Here is a 16,861-nt window from a genome sequence, read left to right as displayed (position 1 = left end):
GTGTGCACAGAGGTAAAGGTTTAAAAAAAATACATAATACCGATGCCGTCGGTTTTTAGAGCTAAACGCGTCGGGGCTTTTAAGGTAGCCCATGATTTCTTCAGGGCATCTGGAGTCCCATTATCTCTACAGTCATTTGAACCATGACCTCACCTCTGTCACACTTTACCTCGGTTAACCCATTTGTCTTAGCAGCGTACATCCCCAGTGTCTCCTTTCTCAGGTCCGTCCAACAGAGCTCACTGAGTCATTATCCACGGTTACCCATAAATCTCCACTCTAATCAGCCACTGTACACATTAGCTCGTAGGCAAGTAGACCCTCGAGTACTAGAAACCCTTCTCATCAATATGTGAAGAATGTGAGCAATTTGTGTGTGTGTCTGTGTGTAAGTGACCCCCGTGTGTAAATTTGTGAGCTCTGCTGCATTTTACTGCAATACCGTTACATCCTACACTGATACAAGCAAGAAAATGTGAGGGCTGGTGTCTAGGCAACAGACCAGACCAGCACTAGCTGAGTTCACCAGGACCCCACCTCTTATTGTTAAAGCTCCCAAGAGGCCAAAAAAAGAAGATAATATCATTGTTTATATTATTTAAATAAGGCAACACAATATTATTTTATCATTATTAAAGGAGATATTGCAATGAAAAGACTGAGACTGAGGTTGAAGGACGTAAGGGACAGTAGTTAAAATGGAAATCAGAAAACCTGAAAAAAAAGCTGTGATTTAACGGTAGAGTAGCATTAGGCGTTTGGTGTGTAGGCGTTATATTACATATGTGTATGAACTCCGTGTGGAACGGTCCATTACTTATATCCAGCACCATGCAGTGTGTGTATGGTGCGTGTGTGCACATGTGTGTGTGTGTGCATGTCCCTATTCTTTGATTGATTCTGCTGCTGATGAAGGAAGGTGAGTGTTTTGCCGAGGGGGGGATGGGACAGAGGTAGAAGGTTAGTGGAACACCGTGGTTGTGGGTGTATACAGTGAGAGCCTGCTGACAAAGAAAGTGGGGGATGGTGAGATCCATTCTCCGAGCCTCCATCCCCCAATATTTGTCAGAGAGAATAAGTCGTCCCATACTTTCACTCCATCCTGACGGTGGATGTGTCTTTGTGTCTGTTCAGATCTCACCACCTCAGGCTAAATCAGGCCACTGAATTCAGTCGTGCCCTTCCGTATGATTCTGTCTCATTACACATGCCTGAACCATGTCTGCCTATACTGTCTGTGGTTGTTTCCGCCTGCTTGTGTGTTTCTGCCGAGTGTGTAGAACTGATTAACTCACTTACAGGGGTTTTTTCTGGAACACGTGTCCATCATGGACAATGCAACACCTGTTTCCATGGTGATTGTTTCTTATCATTTCTTCTGTTGTTTATATATTTATTTATCAAATAGCGGATCAGGACCCAAAAATGGGTCACTGGGCTAAATTTTATGGGTCAGTGGGCTGGATAATACCTTTATTTTGACCTATTTAACCTATGTCTCACTAAGCGCACCATGAACACAGAACAATAGGTGCAGGAAATACAAATTACACAGGCACTCTGTGTGACTTACTATCATACCATTCCATAAAAGCATGGACACATGACTGAGGTCATGTCATTTGCAAATGTCCATTTGCTGTATATGCAGTATATGGTTCAAAAACCTGCCACTGACCAGTCAGCAATTATTTGAAGCCTTGACCTATAAACGTTTTGCTGGTACATCGTACAAACTTCGGGTTGCCAAATGCAGACGACATGGCCTGGTTTTGAAAAAAAAAAAAAAGCGGCATCAGCATTTCAATCCGAACCAGCTTGAACACAACCCTGCTCTCTGTGTCCGTCAGTTTCTTCGCTGACTGAAGAATTGAGTGTAAACGGAGGCTGAAAGGCTGCAGCTGCTGCACTCACAAACATCCTGGTTTTGAACTACACACACACACACACATACACACACACAGTCCTCTGTTATTTTCTTATGCTTTGCTTTGTTCACTAGTTAGACTGAGGCCATTTAAATCTTTTGCTTCAGTGCATGTGGCTCGGGATGGAGGTGTGATGCCTACAGTTAGATTTATGAGCTCATTAGGTAGCTATAAATAATAAATAAATATGTTTACATATTTATTAGTAAAAGCCGATGTATACTTTGTCATTTATGACATTTATTTTCCCAGACCAACTCATTTCCTCATGTATGCATGCTCGAGAGAATTACGGTTCAAACTACAGAAATATGTCTACACTGTGCAGTTTAGCTTTGAAAGGGAACTGTTGCCCAGCAACTCAATATCTCCTCAATGTTTCATTAGTTAGTAGGAAATCAGAATAAATACAACAGATGTGAGGATTTTGTCGTGCCTCTTAAACTGTACTCACTTAAATTAACTATATTTTTTTACACGGGTATTAAAATCATAGGGGAATAAAATCCAAGTGCAACTTCAGTTATTTGAAGGGTATTTTGCTCTAGGCAAGCAATCACTATGGCAGTTTTCCCCAACCTTTTTTGAGCCACACCACATATATTTACATGAGAAAAATCCTACAGTACCAAACAAAAATGTCTCAAAATAACATGTAACGTAATGAACAGATCTTCTAGTTTGGATTAACTCAGAACTACACTTATACTATTTAGTTGAAACTCAGATAAACTCACAGGAATTGAAGAAAGATATTCTTCAACAGCTCTGGGTGTCTTTTAAAAAATAATAATAATAGCGATCTGGTGCCACCTAGTGGAGTAGTATTTAACTGTTGTGCTTTTCACAGTCAAACAAAGTCAAATTCTTTGCAGTCAAAAAATAGTTTGGTTGGAAACATTGCACTTTGACACACTTATACTTACAACTCCAGTGTAAACGACCAGCTGCTGCAAGTAAAGCTGTTCTGAACCGAAGAAGTGTTTGAATGTAGAGATTTATTCGGAGCAGCCGTACTCTGTGCACTCAGGTGTGTGATCTTCAACAGCAGCAGCAGTTGCCTCAGGAGCAGATCTGTCGAGAGAAGGCACAGGGTAATGACGGACCGGACACTTCCCTGGAGACTGTGAATAATATGAATAAGAATAACGCATGTGTACAGTAGTTTGTGCCACACACACACTTTTTTTTTTACCCACTGACAAACGTTTATTTCTAAGTTACGTATCTACAGGAATAGCAAATGACGGGACGATCGGACGCCCTCCCTTTGATGCTTCCTTTTTTCATTTTCTTATCCTCCATTCTTGTGTAATGAGTTTTTTTGCGCTCCCACATGTGTATGTGCGTCTACATGTTCGTGATAACTGTATGTGCAGAAACGTGTGCACAGGGATGCTCAGGCAGCTGTTCGTTTCTTTATGTTAATTAGAGATGAGAATCTTAACAGTCTGAGATAGTTGGTTTTCAATCTGTAGATCTCGAAGACGTGCTGCAAATTTGTTACCTTCAAATCAATTGATAAAGAAAGAAAACAGTAAAAAACACATGCAGCTCAAATTCCTACCCAAACCTTTACACTTAATGTTAAGGTTTATTATCCTTTTTTTAATATAATTATTTCCAGCCTTTCCCTGTTTGGATTATTGGTTTATATTTCTATAGGTACAATCATTATAAACATGCATTTCCTTTTAGATATCCTATATATAAAAATGAGGTTGAGAAAATTCAGCAGTCTCACGTATCCACCTGACCACCAGGAAAAAATATTGTCACATTTTCTTATTCATTCCCAGGTCTTTGTAAGGTAATTAGCCATACCCTTTCACATTTGGTTTCACTGAAAAGCCCTAAATGTCCTCTGTAGACAGTGAGTGGCGATAATACATCTGTAATAGTAGTTAACACCTGACATTTGATAAAAGAAGACAAGGAAACTGAATATATTGTACATACATGCTAATTGAGCATAGCACTCAAATAGATAGATACAACAATAAAAACACTATTAGCATTCTGCGTCTCATACAGTGAATTATTAGCAACAGAGAACAGCCATTATTCCAACACAGTGCCTCTCCTTTACTAAACATAAATGTGTATTTAAGGACTTGGTTTTCTCCAGACTGATATCTCCTCTGTATTGGTTTTAACATGCTGTAAAGCCGACTCACACATGCACTGTTTATGTTCGTCATAAATATGGAAGGAGGGCACTGAGAGTGCAACGAGACACTTTTTGACACCAGTAAAAGGATTTAGCACTGAGCTCTGTGCTGTCATAGAGAATAAACTGCAGCCTCCATCCCTAATGTTCACTTTGTTTCAGGCAAACATATGAAAATATGGAGCCTCAGCTCTAAATAAGCTCCAACTGTCAGATATTCTCTAAGTTGACTTTTAATTTTCTTGGTGTTTTTTTTTGTCCTATATAAACACCTTTTTAAAAAGCATTTTTTATGTTGCCTAGCTTACTGTACTGTAAATATTTTTACTAATGCTTCAGTATCAGTGAGCAAAAGCAAGGCAGGGGGCATCCGGATTTGAACCGGAGACCTCTTGATCTGCAGTCAAATGCTCTACCACTGAGCTATACCCCCATGTGTCAGAAGTGAGACAGGTCTGGACAAACATGCATCAGCAGCATGCTCTACTGTATATGGTCCTTACACACACACCATAAACAATGCACACTATATTCAGGCGTGTGTTCCACACAATCAAACAAACCACTGAAGCATTACGTGTTTACATAAAGTATTAACTGTAACACCGGCCTACGGTGTTTCTCCTTTCGTTAGACAATAACCTGCTCACACTTTATTTTTGGACACACTAACACAAACACTAAGGCTATCACTGTGTAAACATGGGAAGCTGTGGAAGCAGCCAGAGTTGAAGAGGAAACCTCCTGACCCCGTGTTAATGTTCAGCCCATGAATTAAACCAATGTTTCCTGCTGCCGCTGCCTTCACACAACACAGACGCCGTGCCATCAGTGAAACACTGGGATCAAATGTTGAACCCATTCCAATATTTACAGAGATTTGAGCTGTTGTTCTTCTTCGAAGGCCACTTTTTTTCACACCATATTTCAGCTACCCTCTCCCCAGTTACCTAACGTTTGCAACTTAGAAATGTACCTTTTTTTTTACTGTATTTAGTAGGGATTAAGAGTTACATTGACCATTATATATGTGCTTAAAGTAGACTCAGATTTTCTAGAGGGATTTTACCCCAGTCTTTATTTAAGTACAACTGACATGTTTCAAACACGGCTCCTTCCCAAACAAAAAACAAATCACATCCTCCATTTTCCTCCACAGCAGTTTGTACTTAAACATTCAGTCTCTATGTCATTTTGATAACTGATGTTCAGGCCTGAGGCGAATCCACTGTCACTCATCTGATATGTAATGGCTCAAGTCCAGCCATATTGACTTTCATGATTACCCCTGACAGATGAGTCACTTTGGTCTCTTCTCAAAACATTTTGATGTTTTATGATGGATGATACGCTGTCAAATTATCCTGGGCTTATGTTGACAGAATGGAAATGGATTATAGAAGTAAAGCAACTTCGATTGCCCTCATCTATCAGTGGGTTTGAATGGTGACTTGCTATTTTATAGTTTATATAAATACAGAGCTATTCACAATTATAGGCTGCAGAACCAAGTTGGATGAGACTGGTTGTATGTTTCTTCTCTGGATATATATATATATATATAAATATATATATACCAGCAGTAAAATAATAGTAAAATATTATTCTTGCAATTTTATATATATATATATATATGTGTATATAATGGACCAGCTGAACTTTTACCTGCAGAACTAAAAGACCTAAAATTAAAAGGACCACAGGTGTGTGTGGCTGAGTTCCTACCTGCCATGCTGTAGTGAAAGTGTTGGTTTCAGTCCACTCACTCCCCCAACTTCCAAACCTGTGGAACATATAGAACATTCAGCGTAAATGTAGTGTCAGTACGTGGATTACTGCAGTGAAAAGAACCCAAAGTGAAATACTTCTGTTCCAATAACATCTCGTTACAGTTCTTCAGGACAGTTTAGAGAACGTCGACACTGATTTTGTCAACATTTTGCCGTACTTTCTTCTGTCCGTGCTGTAGCCATATTAAAAGCTCATGCTCAGCATCATTTCTGTATCGCTGGTCTTCGTCAAGCTTATCACGGCAGTTAATACAAACCAACCGTCTGAGGCCGAGCTAAAAGACAAACAGCATCGCTATTATAAGTTGGCATCGCTGCAGCTGGCAGCTACAGCAATTATGCTTATATAAGGTAGTTGTCATGACGGCTAAATATAAATGGAAGCGGCGTATGCATGGACGGATGATGATGAGAGAGTAGACCTATGGGCAAACATGTGATGAGACCACCAACCACTTCCTGACCCTCTAGGTCCAGACCTGCCTTGGATGTAATTCATCATATGAAAAGATATAGAAGTTGACACTGCCATCTAACCATCCATATAACAGGCTTAATTTATTCTAAGATGTTAATTGTCCCTAAGGGAGACAAAAGGGACAGACAAAGCCAACATGGCCAACCATTAACATAACAAACTAATACTATAATTTAAAATGGCATGAACAACCTAAAACTACTATTACTTACTACTGTTATAAATCCAAGGGAATTACATGACTTCTAAAACCAGAGCCAGATACCTAAAATCCATCATTTCAGGTTTATTACTAGACAAATGCCGACCTTGATGAATCCTTTATCTGGCAACTTAATGTAAATGATCATAGAAAACAAATTGGAAAGACAGAAGATTTTAAACACCCCAACCCCAACCCCCCCGCCCTCTTTGATGTAACTTGCGTCCTGTTGCACCAGGACCAGGAGGTGACAGGAGAGAAGGAGAGTTATTTTTGCACTTTGTCTGGAACCTATAAAAAATAATCAATCACCTCGACTCTCAGACTGGCTGACTCGGCAAAGTTGTACTCTGCTGTGAAACATAAAATCACACTCAGTGTGACACAGGGGGGGAAAAGTGGCTTTCAAAATGATTAAGTGCTGATTTGATCAAGTTCAGATTTAAACATAACGTTCCTCTTATTCTGCCGTGAAGAAATACCACCGTGGAGAACATTTAGTCTGATCGATGGTGGAAGAAAAAAACAAAAAACGATCATTGTTTATTAGTAACTGAGTCTGCATTATAAAGACCAATACAATGTGCTTTTCCACATAATAAAAAACATCATAGTAGTGAACACGGACAAACATCATAAGAATTGTTAAAAAAAATCAATATGGCTGTAAAAACAAAAACAAAAACACTGAAATCAATGTAAAAAAATTGGCAATGCAGCTAGAATGACACATTTGACTGACAAATCGATCGAACTCTTTTGCTTCTTATGTACTAATGACGAAACGCAATATTGCAGCATACGTACAATAAAGTCTTTACTGCTGCTTGGATTTTGAAGGAAAAAACACATTCTTATCTAAGAGAATGTCAAATTTTGTTATATGCTTTTGGTCGTCACAGCAGAGAGAGAGAGAGAGAGATAAGAGAAGTGAGATGGAGGACAGTTCTAATTTGATCTCTTCCCGCTGGTGATTGGATTTGGACAAAATCAAACAGGCATCTTTCAGTATTCGCAGCGCTGTGGGATTATAACTCAGAAAGGCGAGAGTGATGGAGCGAGGAAGGCGTGAAGAGACTGATCGTGATGGAGGGGATAACCATCAGTCTGTACTTCAACAAGAACGGGATACAGTCGCCATGACTTGTGTGTTTAGAGTCTGTGTGTCCTCAAATGACTCTGGTTATGAACTATTGTTAGAGATTACAGTTTGTTTGGCAGCTCTCGCTCTCTCTCTCTCTCTCTCTCCGGGGCTCTTCTTTAAGAGCGACTATTCGCGCTGGTACTCACAACCGAAATGAATTTGTCATTCCAGGCTTGTGCTGACACTCTCTTGTGCTGACACACTGAGAATTTTTTACTAAATTGGAATAAATCTTCTAATCGATCATCTTCACCTCAAAGTTGTTATTGATTAAAAGGAAAGGAAATCAACACATTTGTTTACCTTAAATATAATAAATTACACCCGTTACTCTTGATGTTAATGTTCAGACCAGTATTATTGCCAGATATTATAAAATACGTTGCCGAGCTTTTTCAAGTGCTTATATTTCTGCTTATATTTGAATTGTATTCGAATACTGTATTGGACGAATGCATAAATATTTAAAGCTGTGAAAACAGTTTGACAAAATAAGAACTGATCTCCAAGAGCTAGATTTCGATTGCAGAGGCTAGAGACTAGATTGGTTGCGACAATGTTAGCGTTTGTCAGCTAATAGGCTAGATACTGTAGGTGCCTTTAAGAAAGCCATCCATATTTGCCAAAAAAACCAAACCAAAATTAACATATTTCTTGGTCACATTAGGCTTTTTTTAAAATGCTGCCCACTTTCGGCTCACACCCATTAGGTCGCGGCCAACACCAGCTACAGATGCAGATATAATAAGCACTTACAGGTTGTAAACCCGACCATTACCAGCTCGTAGTATTTCTTAAAAAGCTCCTTCCTGTCAGACTCTGAGCTGATGGACAGGTTTGGGAAAACCAGTGGGATGTTGATGATGTGACTCCAAAAACCACACACGTCCCCTCCTTCCCTGATACCGTCTCCCCCACCCTGGGACTCCCTTCCATCCCTTCACCTCTCCACCACTTCTCATCACATCAGAGACACAAATGCACACCCACTGTCTCCACCCCCATCAATGGCCCAATTTGGAGAGGATAAGGGGTTAAGCGAGGACCTTTGTCAGCACCAAAGGGAGAGAGGCAAGATGCTCAGCCTGCCTCGCTGCACCGGCTTTCAGAAATTGCTCACACTTGGTTAAACACACACACTGAAGCTGTTCCCTGAGATCAGCCACAGTGCTGTGCGCTTTGTCTAAGTTTTGTTGTTGTTGTTGTTGAGGTGTCGCGGTTAATTTCAGGTCAAAGGTTTTGGATGCCAGTTGAGGTTATGATAAATGAGATAAGGACACAAAGTTCAGCATCCACAGGAGGAGGAGACAAGTGAGTACGCTGCTTCATCACTTAAGTTTGGTTTTGGATTTGTTTGAAATTAGTGATGAATAAGAAAAAAAATCTAAAAATTGACAAGTGATTATTATTATCAGTCGTATGTGTCATTTATGTGTCGTATTTAAGACCCAAACCTGTTTAACTTAATTCATTTTTTTCTGGCTTTTTGTGGATAATAGTCTTGTACATGTATACACAGAGAGGCTGCTGCCACCTCAGAGATTCTTTCTGTACCATATGGAAGCGCTTTGGCGTTACTTTTTCCCTTCGGATGTTGCTAATGAAGGATTTCTATTTTTTCTTTTTTTTTTTTTACACTTTTCCACACTTGGAGAAACAGTTCTCTACAGCTCGTCTCTCTCCTTCAAAGTGAGGAAGACGAATCAAAGCACCATCTGAAATTTTTATTTTATTTTCTCACCCGATCTAAATTTCTTTTTTCTCTTCTGCCGTTCGCACTAGCCTGAGGCCTGATCTGGAGCATGATGTGAACTCACAGCCTTGGAATTTATACTCAATTTGTTTTACATGGCAGCGTGCATCACTAAGTAAGTTTCATGTCTCTGTGATAGTGTGGATGAATCGGCGTGTGTGCATGCGTTTCGAAAGGAAATCTGAGTTGAGATGAAGTCTGGTGACAGTATATGTTTAGTGAGTCATATAACCTTCTGAGTCTTTTCTTCAAAAGCAATGCTGGATTTTTGTTCTCCTCAGACTGAGGAGTTTATGAAAACAAGGGAAGGTGCTTTTTAAGCTGAGCAGCTGCTGAGTGTCGCTCCTTATTGTGGTTATTACTGCTGGCATGAAGAAAAATAGAAGTGAAAGCTATGGCTTTTTCCTGACAAATTTGCAGGGGTTTTTTACGAGCCTGCTCATTATCAGAGCAGCCATGGTTAAAGTCACATATGATGAACCAGGTGGTAGCAGGGACGGCCAACTTCTAGGGTCAGAAATTAGCAGAGGCTGCAGGCAAAAAGTGCCTTAAATATCTGCATTCATCCTTGAAAACTACATGATGCATGGTTTTAATGCTACACTGCAAAACATTACTGCTGATGTTAGTCATCACTCTTTTTCTCTAATTTCAGGTTTATTTTACAGTTAAACACTATCTAGTGTTTAACTGTAATAGTATCTGCACCAGAATTCTTTGTACATTTTCAGAACAGTGCCGTTATCTTTAGGTGACGTGCAAAAATCTCCTCGCCACACACACACGCACAAACACAACACCACTTATTATTATCAGCTGTCACAACAGCTTCCAACTATTTTTGCAGAGGGCATTTGTTAATTAAAATGGTTAAAAAAAAGTGACTTCTTCACAGAGACTCCCACAAACTATCTCTGTCACATTTTCCACAAAAGTAATGACTTGACTGAATTCATTTAAAGATAATAATATGGAAATAAAGGCAGGCCACGTTGAGGGAAACTTCTGAGTGAAGCAGCTTACCGTCGATGTTGAATTACTATTTGACAGCTGTCAATTAACATTCATCAAGTTTCTCGGTTTTTCATATTCATTCATATATATCATGTTGATAACCATTTCTAAATGAACTCGCCATCCTCTGTTATGATATATTAAAGCTACAGTATACAGTGTACTGTAAGTCAACAATAGGCAATCTACATTGAAATGATTCACAGATTTACCCCATCCTTGTTACTTACATAATGTCAAAAAGTCAATATTTTTATCAACCTCAGAATTTAATTTCTTCCTTCATTAAAAATGCATGCTACAATGGTGCATAAAATTTACCTTCTGGTCTTTACGCTCATGTTGTTTCATTAATAAACATGGGTGTGTGAAACATTTCACAGGGTTAATAATAATAATATTTTTGATTTAAAAAATCTATGAGGCACATAAAAAAAAGACCACATATTTTTTGCGAATAGGCGTATGTTTGTTTGTTGTTTCCAATTCCAAAACGTATTTATTGTGCACACCAATCCCAGTAGTCACTAGGCGAGGCCTTGAGTCAAGTGGCAAAATTAACCTAATCCTGCAGGATTTTGGTGAAAGAGAACCAGAGAACCTTAACGACCTCACACAAAAAGATCCATACAGGAAAAATTATCACCAGCAGTGATTTTCTTGCTGTAAGGCACGGTCACTAGCTTTTGTATGGGCAGATCAGCGTGACGCTAAAAATAATGAGAAAATCTTGTAGTGCACTCATTCATTCATTAATATTGGGTACAGTATAAAAATAGCCTGACAGCAGCCTGGCGTGTTTACTGTCTGAGAAGAAGAATATTTTTATGCTTCACCTAATTAAAGTTCATGCGCAGGCTAAGAGAACCGTTAGCCTTACGCACACTCATTAGTGCTTCTCTTTCTGCCCTTTATTATTCAGACCGCCGCTGGACTCGCTGATTACGAGGTGGCTGTGCTCGTGTGTGAACACACGTGACTAAGTGTGTTAATACATAAACTCTACGGAGGCTTGAATATGTAAAGTCCATTTCATTCCCATCAATAAAATATTTTGTGGGTAGATCAACTGGAAGTAGCTGAGAGGCAGCGCAGAGTTCAGATGTGATGGTAATAGAAACGGGCGAAAAGATGTGTGCTTTTCTGCCAAACTGAGAAAAGACGACAAGGATTTAATAGCAGCTGAATCGGTTTGTCAAAATGACACGTAGATCTACAGAGAATAGAGAAGATCAAATGGAGCTGTGCTTTGATATCCTGGATCTACAGAAGATATTAGGTAGATAACCTGTGCAGTCAGAGGGACAGATGGGTACCCGGCAGGGGTATTGCTAAAATTCAATTCATCACAACATGCTCATCAATGACGGCCTTGCATTAGCTTTAGCGTGGTAAACACGTAACCAGTTTTCTTCACCAATGTGACGATAGAGTCCCTGCATAAGTGGTTTGCAACTTTGCACGGAGCATGGATTGTTTTTTGCATTGACCAAATTGAATTCAAATTGGTCAATGCTCAAATTGGTCAGCTGTTATTACAAGTCCATTCACCCGCACTTGTCCTGTGGACAGGGGTCTCTCATGTCTGTGTCCCTACAGCTACAGTTCTTTGCTCACATGATGTGTACTGGATTGTAGGGACGGGAGAAGACCAGTGACATTAACAGTACAGTGCCAACTGTCTGTTTGACTCAGATCATAAGTCCTTGATGTGAACACTTCACTCCTTAAGAAACAACGGCGTTGACTTGTGACCTCCAACTGTTCTGTAAGTGCCAGCCGATGACTTTATCTGTGATATATCTCAGTGACTGATGAACAGATGACGCGCGCAGTCGTGACCTTTTCAGCTGATGGCTGCACAGCCATTAAACCTCAACTCACTTTTAAGGCTCATTAGTAGCATCACCAAATGTAAAACTAATGTTGGATTGTTCCACAGGCTGGACTTTGACTCATTATTGTCTCCATCACAGTTGTAGTTTCATTATTTAGTTCTTAAAGTGACAAAGGAAAAAGCTGCCGTGCTTGTTCCAGGTCGACATAACCCCCCCTTTGGTTGAACATTATGCAGATGATGAGCTTCTTACCTCCAAGGTCTGACAGCTGTGATTGGGTGTGGTAGACGCCTGGTCAGTGGTGTGTCTGTGGAGAGAATGTGAAAGTTAGTGTTGAACAAGCTGCCAACAACAGATGAGGTACAGTTTTGAGCCAAAAGAAATGACCATTTCTGTGTGAATCACCGCTTTGAAATATGAAGCTTTTAGGAAATGTTTTTGGGCTTTGTTCCAGCTGCTGAAACCATACATCAGTTTCGATATTTCTTTTTTTGTGAGTTAACATTATACCATTCCATTTTGTTGTCGCTGATGTTTGCTTTTATATAATGACACAGAATTTGTCAAACTATATTTAAGTTGCCCAAAAACATAAAAAATAAAAAATTATGTGTACTTGTAAACTAGTTAATTGATTGACTGTCCTTGAATTTTTTTTGTCATATTTTACTAAATTTAATGCAACTTTATTGCAAAGTTATTTAACGCATTTAGGAAGGATTACACCGGCAAGCTTATAGATCTGCTTAATTTCCTTTCCATTATGGCAGAATGTGTTCCACTTAGGAGTTTTTGTCCCCAAGCTCTCAGTAACATGTGTATATGTTCCTTATTATCTGAAATAAATAAGAATGTAATAACATTAGATAAAAAATGATTGATGTTAAACATTTGCTTGACAAAGGACCAAAAAATGGTTGAGATGTTAGCATGCAAATTGTATCTAAGCAGCAGGCTTTAAAACAGAAAAGAAAAAAAGAACTATTTAAATACAGCAGAGTCTGATTCCCAGTGTGTTCTAGTGTTGCTGTGAACATTAGCCAAAGTTTACACATGGAGGAACGCTGCTTTGACTCTTCTGAGCGTCTTCCTCCTCCTCCCTGACCATGTGCTGCTTTCTCATACACAAGACAAGACACGGAGAAACTTAAGTGTTACCGTTCTGACCTCATCATGTCATCACGTCAGGGATATTGTGTAGTGTAGTCTGCAGACACACACACACACACACACAATGGATTCCTGACATCTCTCTCCTGTGTCTCCAACATGTCCTTATATGGTCAGAGTAATCAATACTGAACAAATGCTTCATACCAGTGCTGGTTCAAAAACATCCCGCCCTCTCTGCTCCTGCTGGAGACACAAAGCAGAGAACTGCGCGCGGCTGCTCATCTCCTTCGGCTGGAGGAGCTTTGTTCTTTGTTTTAACTCAAGTCGGGTTACAGTGACAGATGAGTTGTGTGTTAATAAATGAGTTACGGGCACAAAATAAAAATAATGCACGGTTCTGACTTAAAACAAAAAAATCTAACCAGCATGAGACAGTATAAATACGCACAGTGATACACTCTACCAACAACTGCTGCAAAAGTGAAGAGCTGGTGTGTCAGTCCACAAAATATGATATAAACAATTCCAGGCATTTTATTCAGAACTATACTTTAACTGAACTTTAGTTTAATGTTGTTAAATTATATGAAGCTCAAACGTCAACTTGTGTCCATGTAGTTACGTTCCGTTTTCAGCAGGTGGCAGTAATCTATGTGTTTTTTTGGGTGAAAAGAACTGAAAAAGTAAACTGTGGTTAATTGAAAAGGTACTTTATCCAACCATGCTTGAAAAACTCCTTTAAAGTTCCCAGCGTGCTTGGTGAGGATATCATCCCTCAAAGCTCTTTAAACCCAAAACCAAAGCTAATTTTTATTGTTATTGTCACTTCAGAAGTAGAGAAAGTTCTGTGAAGATGTCACACACATTCCTCACAGACGCCTTTAGGGACAGCAGTGTTTGGGTTCAGCTCCACTGCCTGAGTTAATGTGGGTCTGATGCCGCCCTGTTTCAGCCGTCTGTGCCGTACCACATGCTGATTGTGCTCAATTGGAAAAACTGCCTGCAGCAAAGACCTAACCTACATTGGCAACATAGAGTATTTCTATTTTTGAAGTGTGTGCACACAAACACACACTCTCACACACATGGTGGTGTGTCTTTGGCCTTAACCTTTTTTTTATTATTTGCTGTGAAATTTCACCTCATACACTTGGTTTGCAAAACGTAACCAGAGTAACACACACATTCCATTTACAATAGTTTCCAGTCCAGTCTTTGCACAAGGTTAGACGAGGATAGAAAATGTAAAGTAAGACAGAAATGTACTTTTATATATGCATATGTTCGATATGTAATACAACTATCATCACCAAAACCAGTCACCTACAACAACTTCACTGGCTCCCCATAAAAAAAACGTTATCTTCATCTTCAAAATCCTGCTTTATCCATTCAGGACCATTACAGTTATTAATAATAACAAGATGAATTTGAAGGTTTGAGAAATTCTTGTGTTAACAGCAGATCTGCTGCAACAGACTACCCCTTGGTAGGCAAGTATTAAAGTATGTAGTTCCTTTGGGAATCGTACTCAGGACTCTCTGCTGTCTGCTTGCAAGGCAGACGTGCTAACCGATATAAACCACAATAAATATTATAAATAATAATAATAATTTTTTACTGCTCTGTACTGGTTTAGGGCTGGATTCCAATCAGCCTGAAATGGAATGTTTAAAACAGGACTATAAAAACTTTTTCCTGGAAGAAAATTTTGAAGTTCACATGAGTGTCAGTTGATAAGTTTGAGTTTTGCAACATTTTACAGTAATCCCTAAAAAACGGGCCACAGACTGTAAGACTCCATGGTTTGTACAGTACAACAAGTACAGCAAATTTCATCCAAGCCTCTACAAACGAGGAAAGTAAATGCATTTTTTGAAAACGGCACCTGTCTCAGTAGAAGGCTCACTAAGAGGATTTACTTCCTCAGGAGAAGATAGGGCTTTTGAATAAAGTCTGCATATGTGCGGATGGCAAATTTTGCTATTTGGATTATGTTTCCTCCTTCTCAGCGCTGCTTAGATTTCAAATTCCTTTTAAAGCTTTAACCTGACAGCAACTTCTCAGTAACACTGAGTTCGCTCTCTGAGTGTATTAGTACCGAGGGAAGCAACACATCACATTAAGGATTTAGAGAAGCATGAGCTCAGAAATGACTTTTCTTTTAATTAGGGATAATTCTGTCATCCCCTTACACTGACACTTTCTCACCAAACTTGCTGGATTAACAGATTTGACGACTGCACACTTAAGAGGTCTCATACATTTACTACGTCACAATGATTTTTTTCAAATGTAAGTTCTCGCTCTCTCTCTTCCTAAAGCATTCTCTCTTTATTTTTATTTCTACAGAGTCTGTGAGCAGGTGAGCGAGGGACACTGTCTGCCCCACTGTCCAGCGATACCATGAGCTGGAGCTTCCTCACGCGGCTGCTGGAGGAGATCCACAACCACTCCACATTCGTGGGGAAGCTGTGGCTCACCGTGCTCATTGTCTTTCGTATCGTCCTCACCGCAGTGGGGGGAGAATCCATCTACTATGACGAACAGAGCAAGTTCGTCTGCAACTCTGGGCAACCTGGCTGTGAGAACGTCTGCTACGATGCCTTTGCTCCCCTCTCTCATGTACGGTTCTGGGTGTTCCAGATCATCTTGGTGGCCATGCCCTCTCTTATGTACATGGGTTATGCTGTGAACAAGATTGCACGATTAGAAGAAGCAAAAGGTGGCTGTGTGACGACTGCCGTCCGAACAGGCGGAGGAGGAGGATACACTCACAGGAAGCCCAGGAAGATCTGCTTTGGAGGACGGCAAAACCGGGGCGTGGAGGAGACTGAGGAGGACCAAGAAGATGATCCCATGATCTATGAGGTGCCAGAGATGGAGCCGACTAAGAGGCCACGTGATCCTCTGCAACCTACTCCAAGACCCAAAATTCGTCACGATGGACGCAAGCGAATTCAAGATGAAGGGTTAATGCGAGTCTACGTTTTGCAACTGGTAACGCGTACAGTGCTAGAAGCGGGCTTCCTCGCAGGACAATATTTGCTGTATGGGTTCCGTGTGATGCCAGTGTTTGTGTGCTCGGGGGATCCTTGTCCTCACAGTGTTGACTGCTTTGTGTCCCGGCCAACAGAGAAGACTATTTTCCTGCGCATCATGTATGGTGTGACTGTTCTTTGCCTCACACTCAATGTTTGGGAGATGCTTCATTTGGGCATTGGCTCCATCTGTGACATTCTCCGCCGGCGGCGCAGCCCAGCTCAGGAGGATGAATACCAAATGGGTTTGCTCCATGCCAACAGTGCTGTGGAGAGTTCTGTAGGAGGCGCAGGACCTGAGGTAGGTTCTGAAGAAGGGGTGGGTGAGGATGGTGCTGCAGATTATGTGGGTTACCCATTTTCATGGAACACCCCATCAGCTCCACCAGG

The 16,861-nt window shown here is 40.3% G+C and overlaps 1 protein-coding gene and 1 non-coding gene across 2 annotated transcripts in view; one reads left to right on the top strand and one right to left on the bottom strand.

Moving 5' to 3' along the window:
* Window positions 1-4,459: 4,459 nt before the first annotated feature.
* Window positions 4,460-4,531, bottom strand: trnac-gca (transfer RNA cysteine (anticodon GCA)). The gene has a single exon. It is a non-coding gene; the product is annotated as a tRNA-Cys (tRNA).
* Window positions 4,532-6,865: 2,334 nt separating this feature from the next.
* Window positions 6,866-16,861, top strand: part of gjc1 (gap junction protein gamma 1) — a 17,062-nt gene continuing 7,066 nt past the window's right edge. The window contains 2 exon segments of the mRNA XM_025064276.1: window positions 6,866-9,580; window positions 15,783-16,861. The exon segment at window positions 15,783-16,861 is cut by the window's right edge and continues 1 nt beyond it. Coding sequence (XP_024920044.1) covers window positions 15,837-16,861 — 1,025 coding nt within the window. The 5' untranslated portion in view covers window positions 6,866-9,580; window positions 15,783-15,836.

The sequence above is a fragment of the Cynoglossus semilaevis genome, chromosome 17, assembly GCF_000523025.1.
Source record: "Cynoglossus semilaevis isolate Cse_v1.0 chromosome 17, Cse_v1.0, whole genome shotgun sequence".
NCBI lineage: Eukaryota > Metazoa > Chordata > Actinopteri > Pleuronectiformes > Cynoglossidae > Cynoglossus > Cynoglossus semilaevis.
This window is presented reverse-complemented; position numbering and strand designations above follow the sequence as displayed.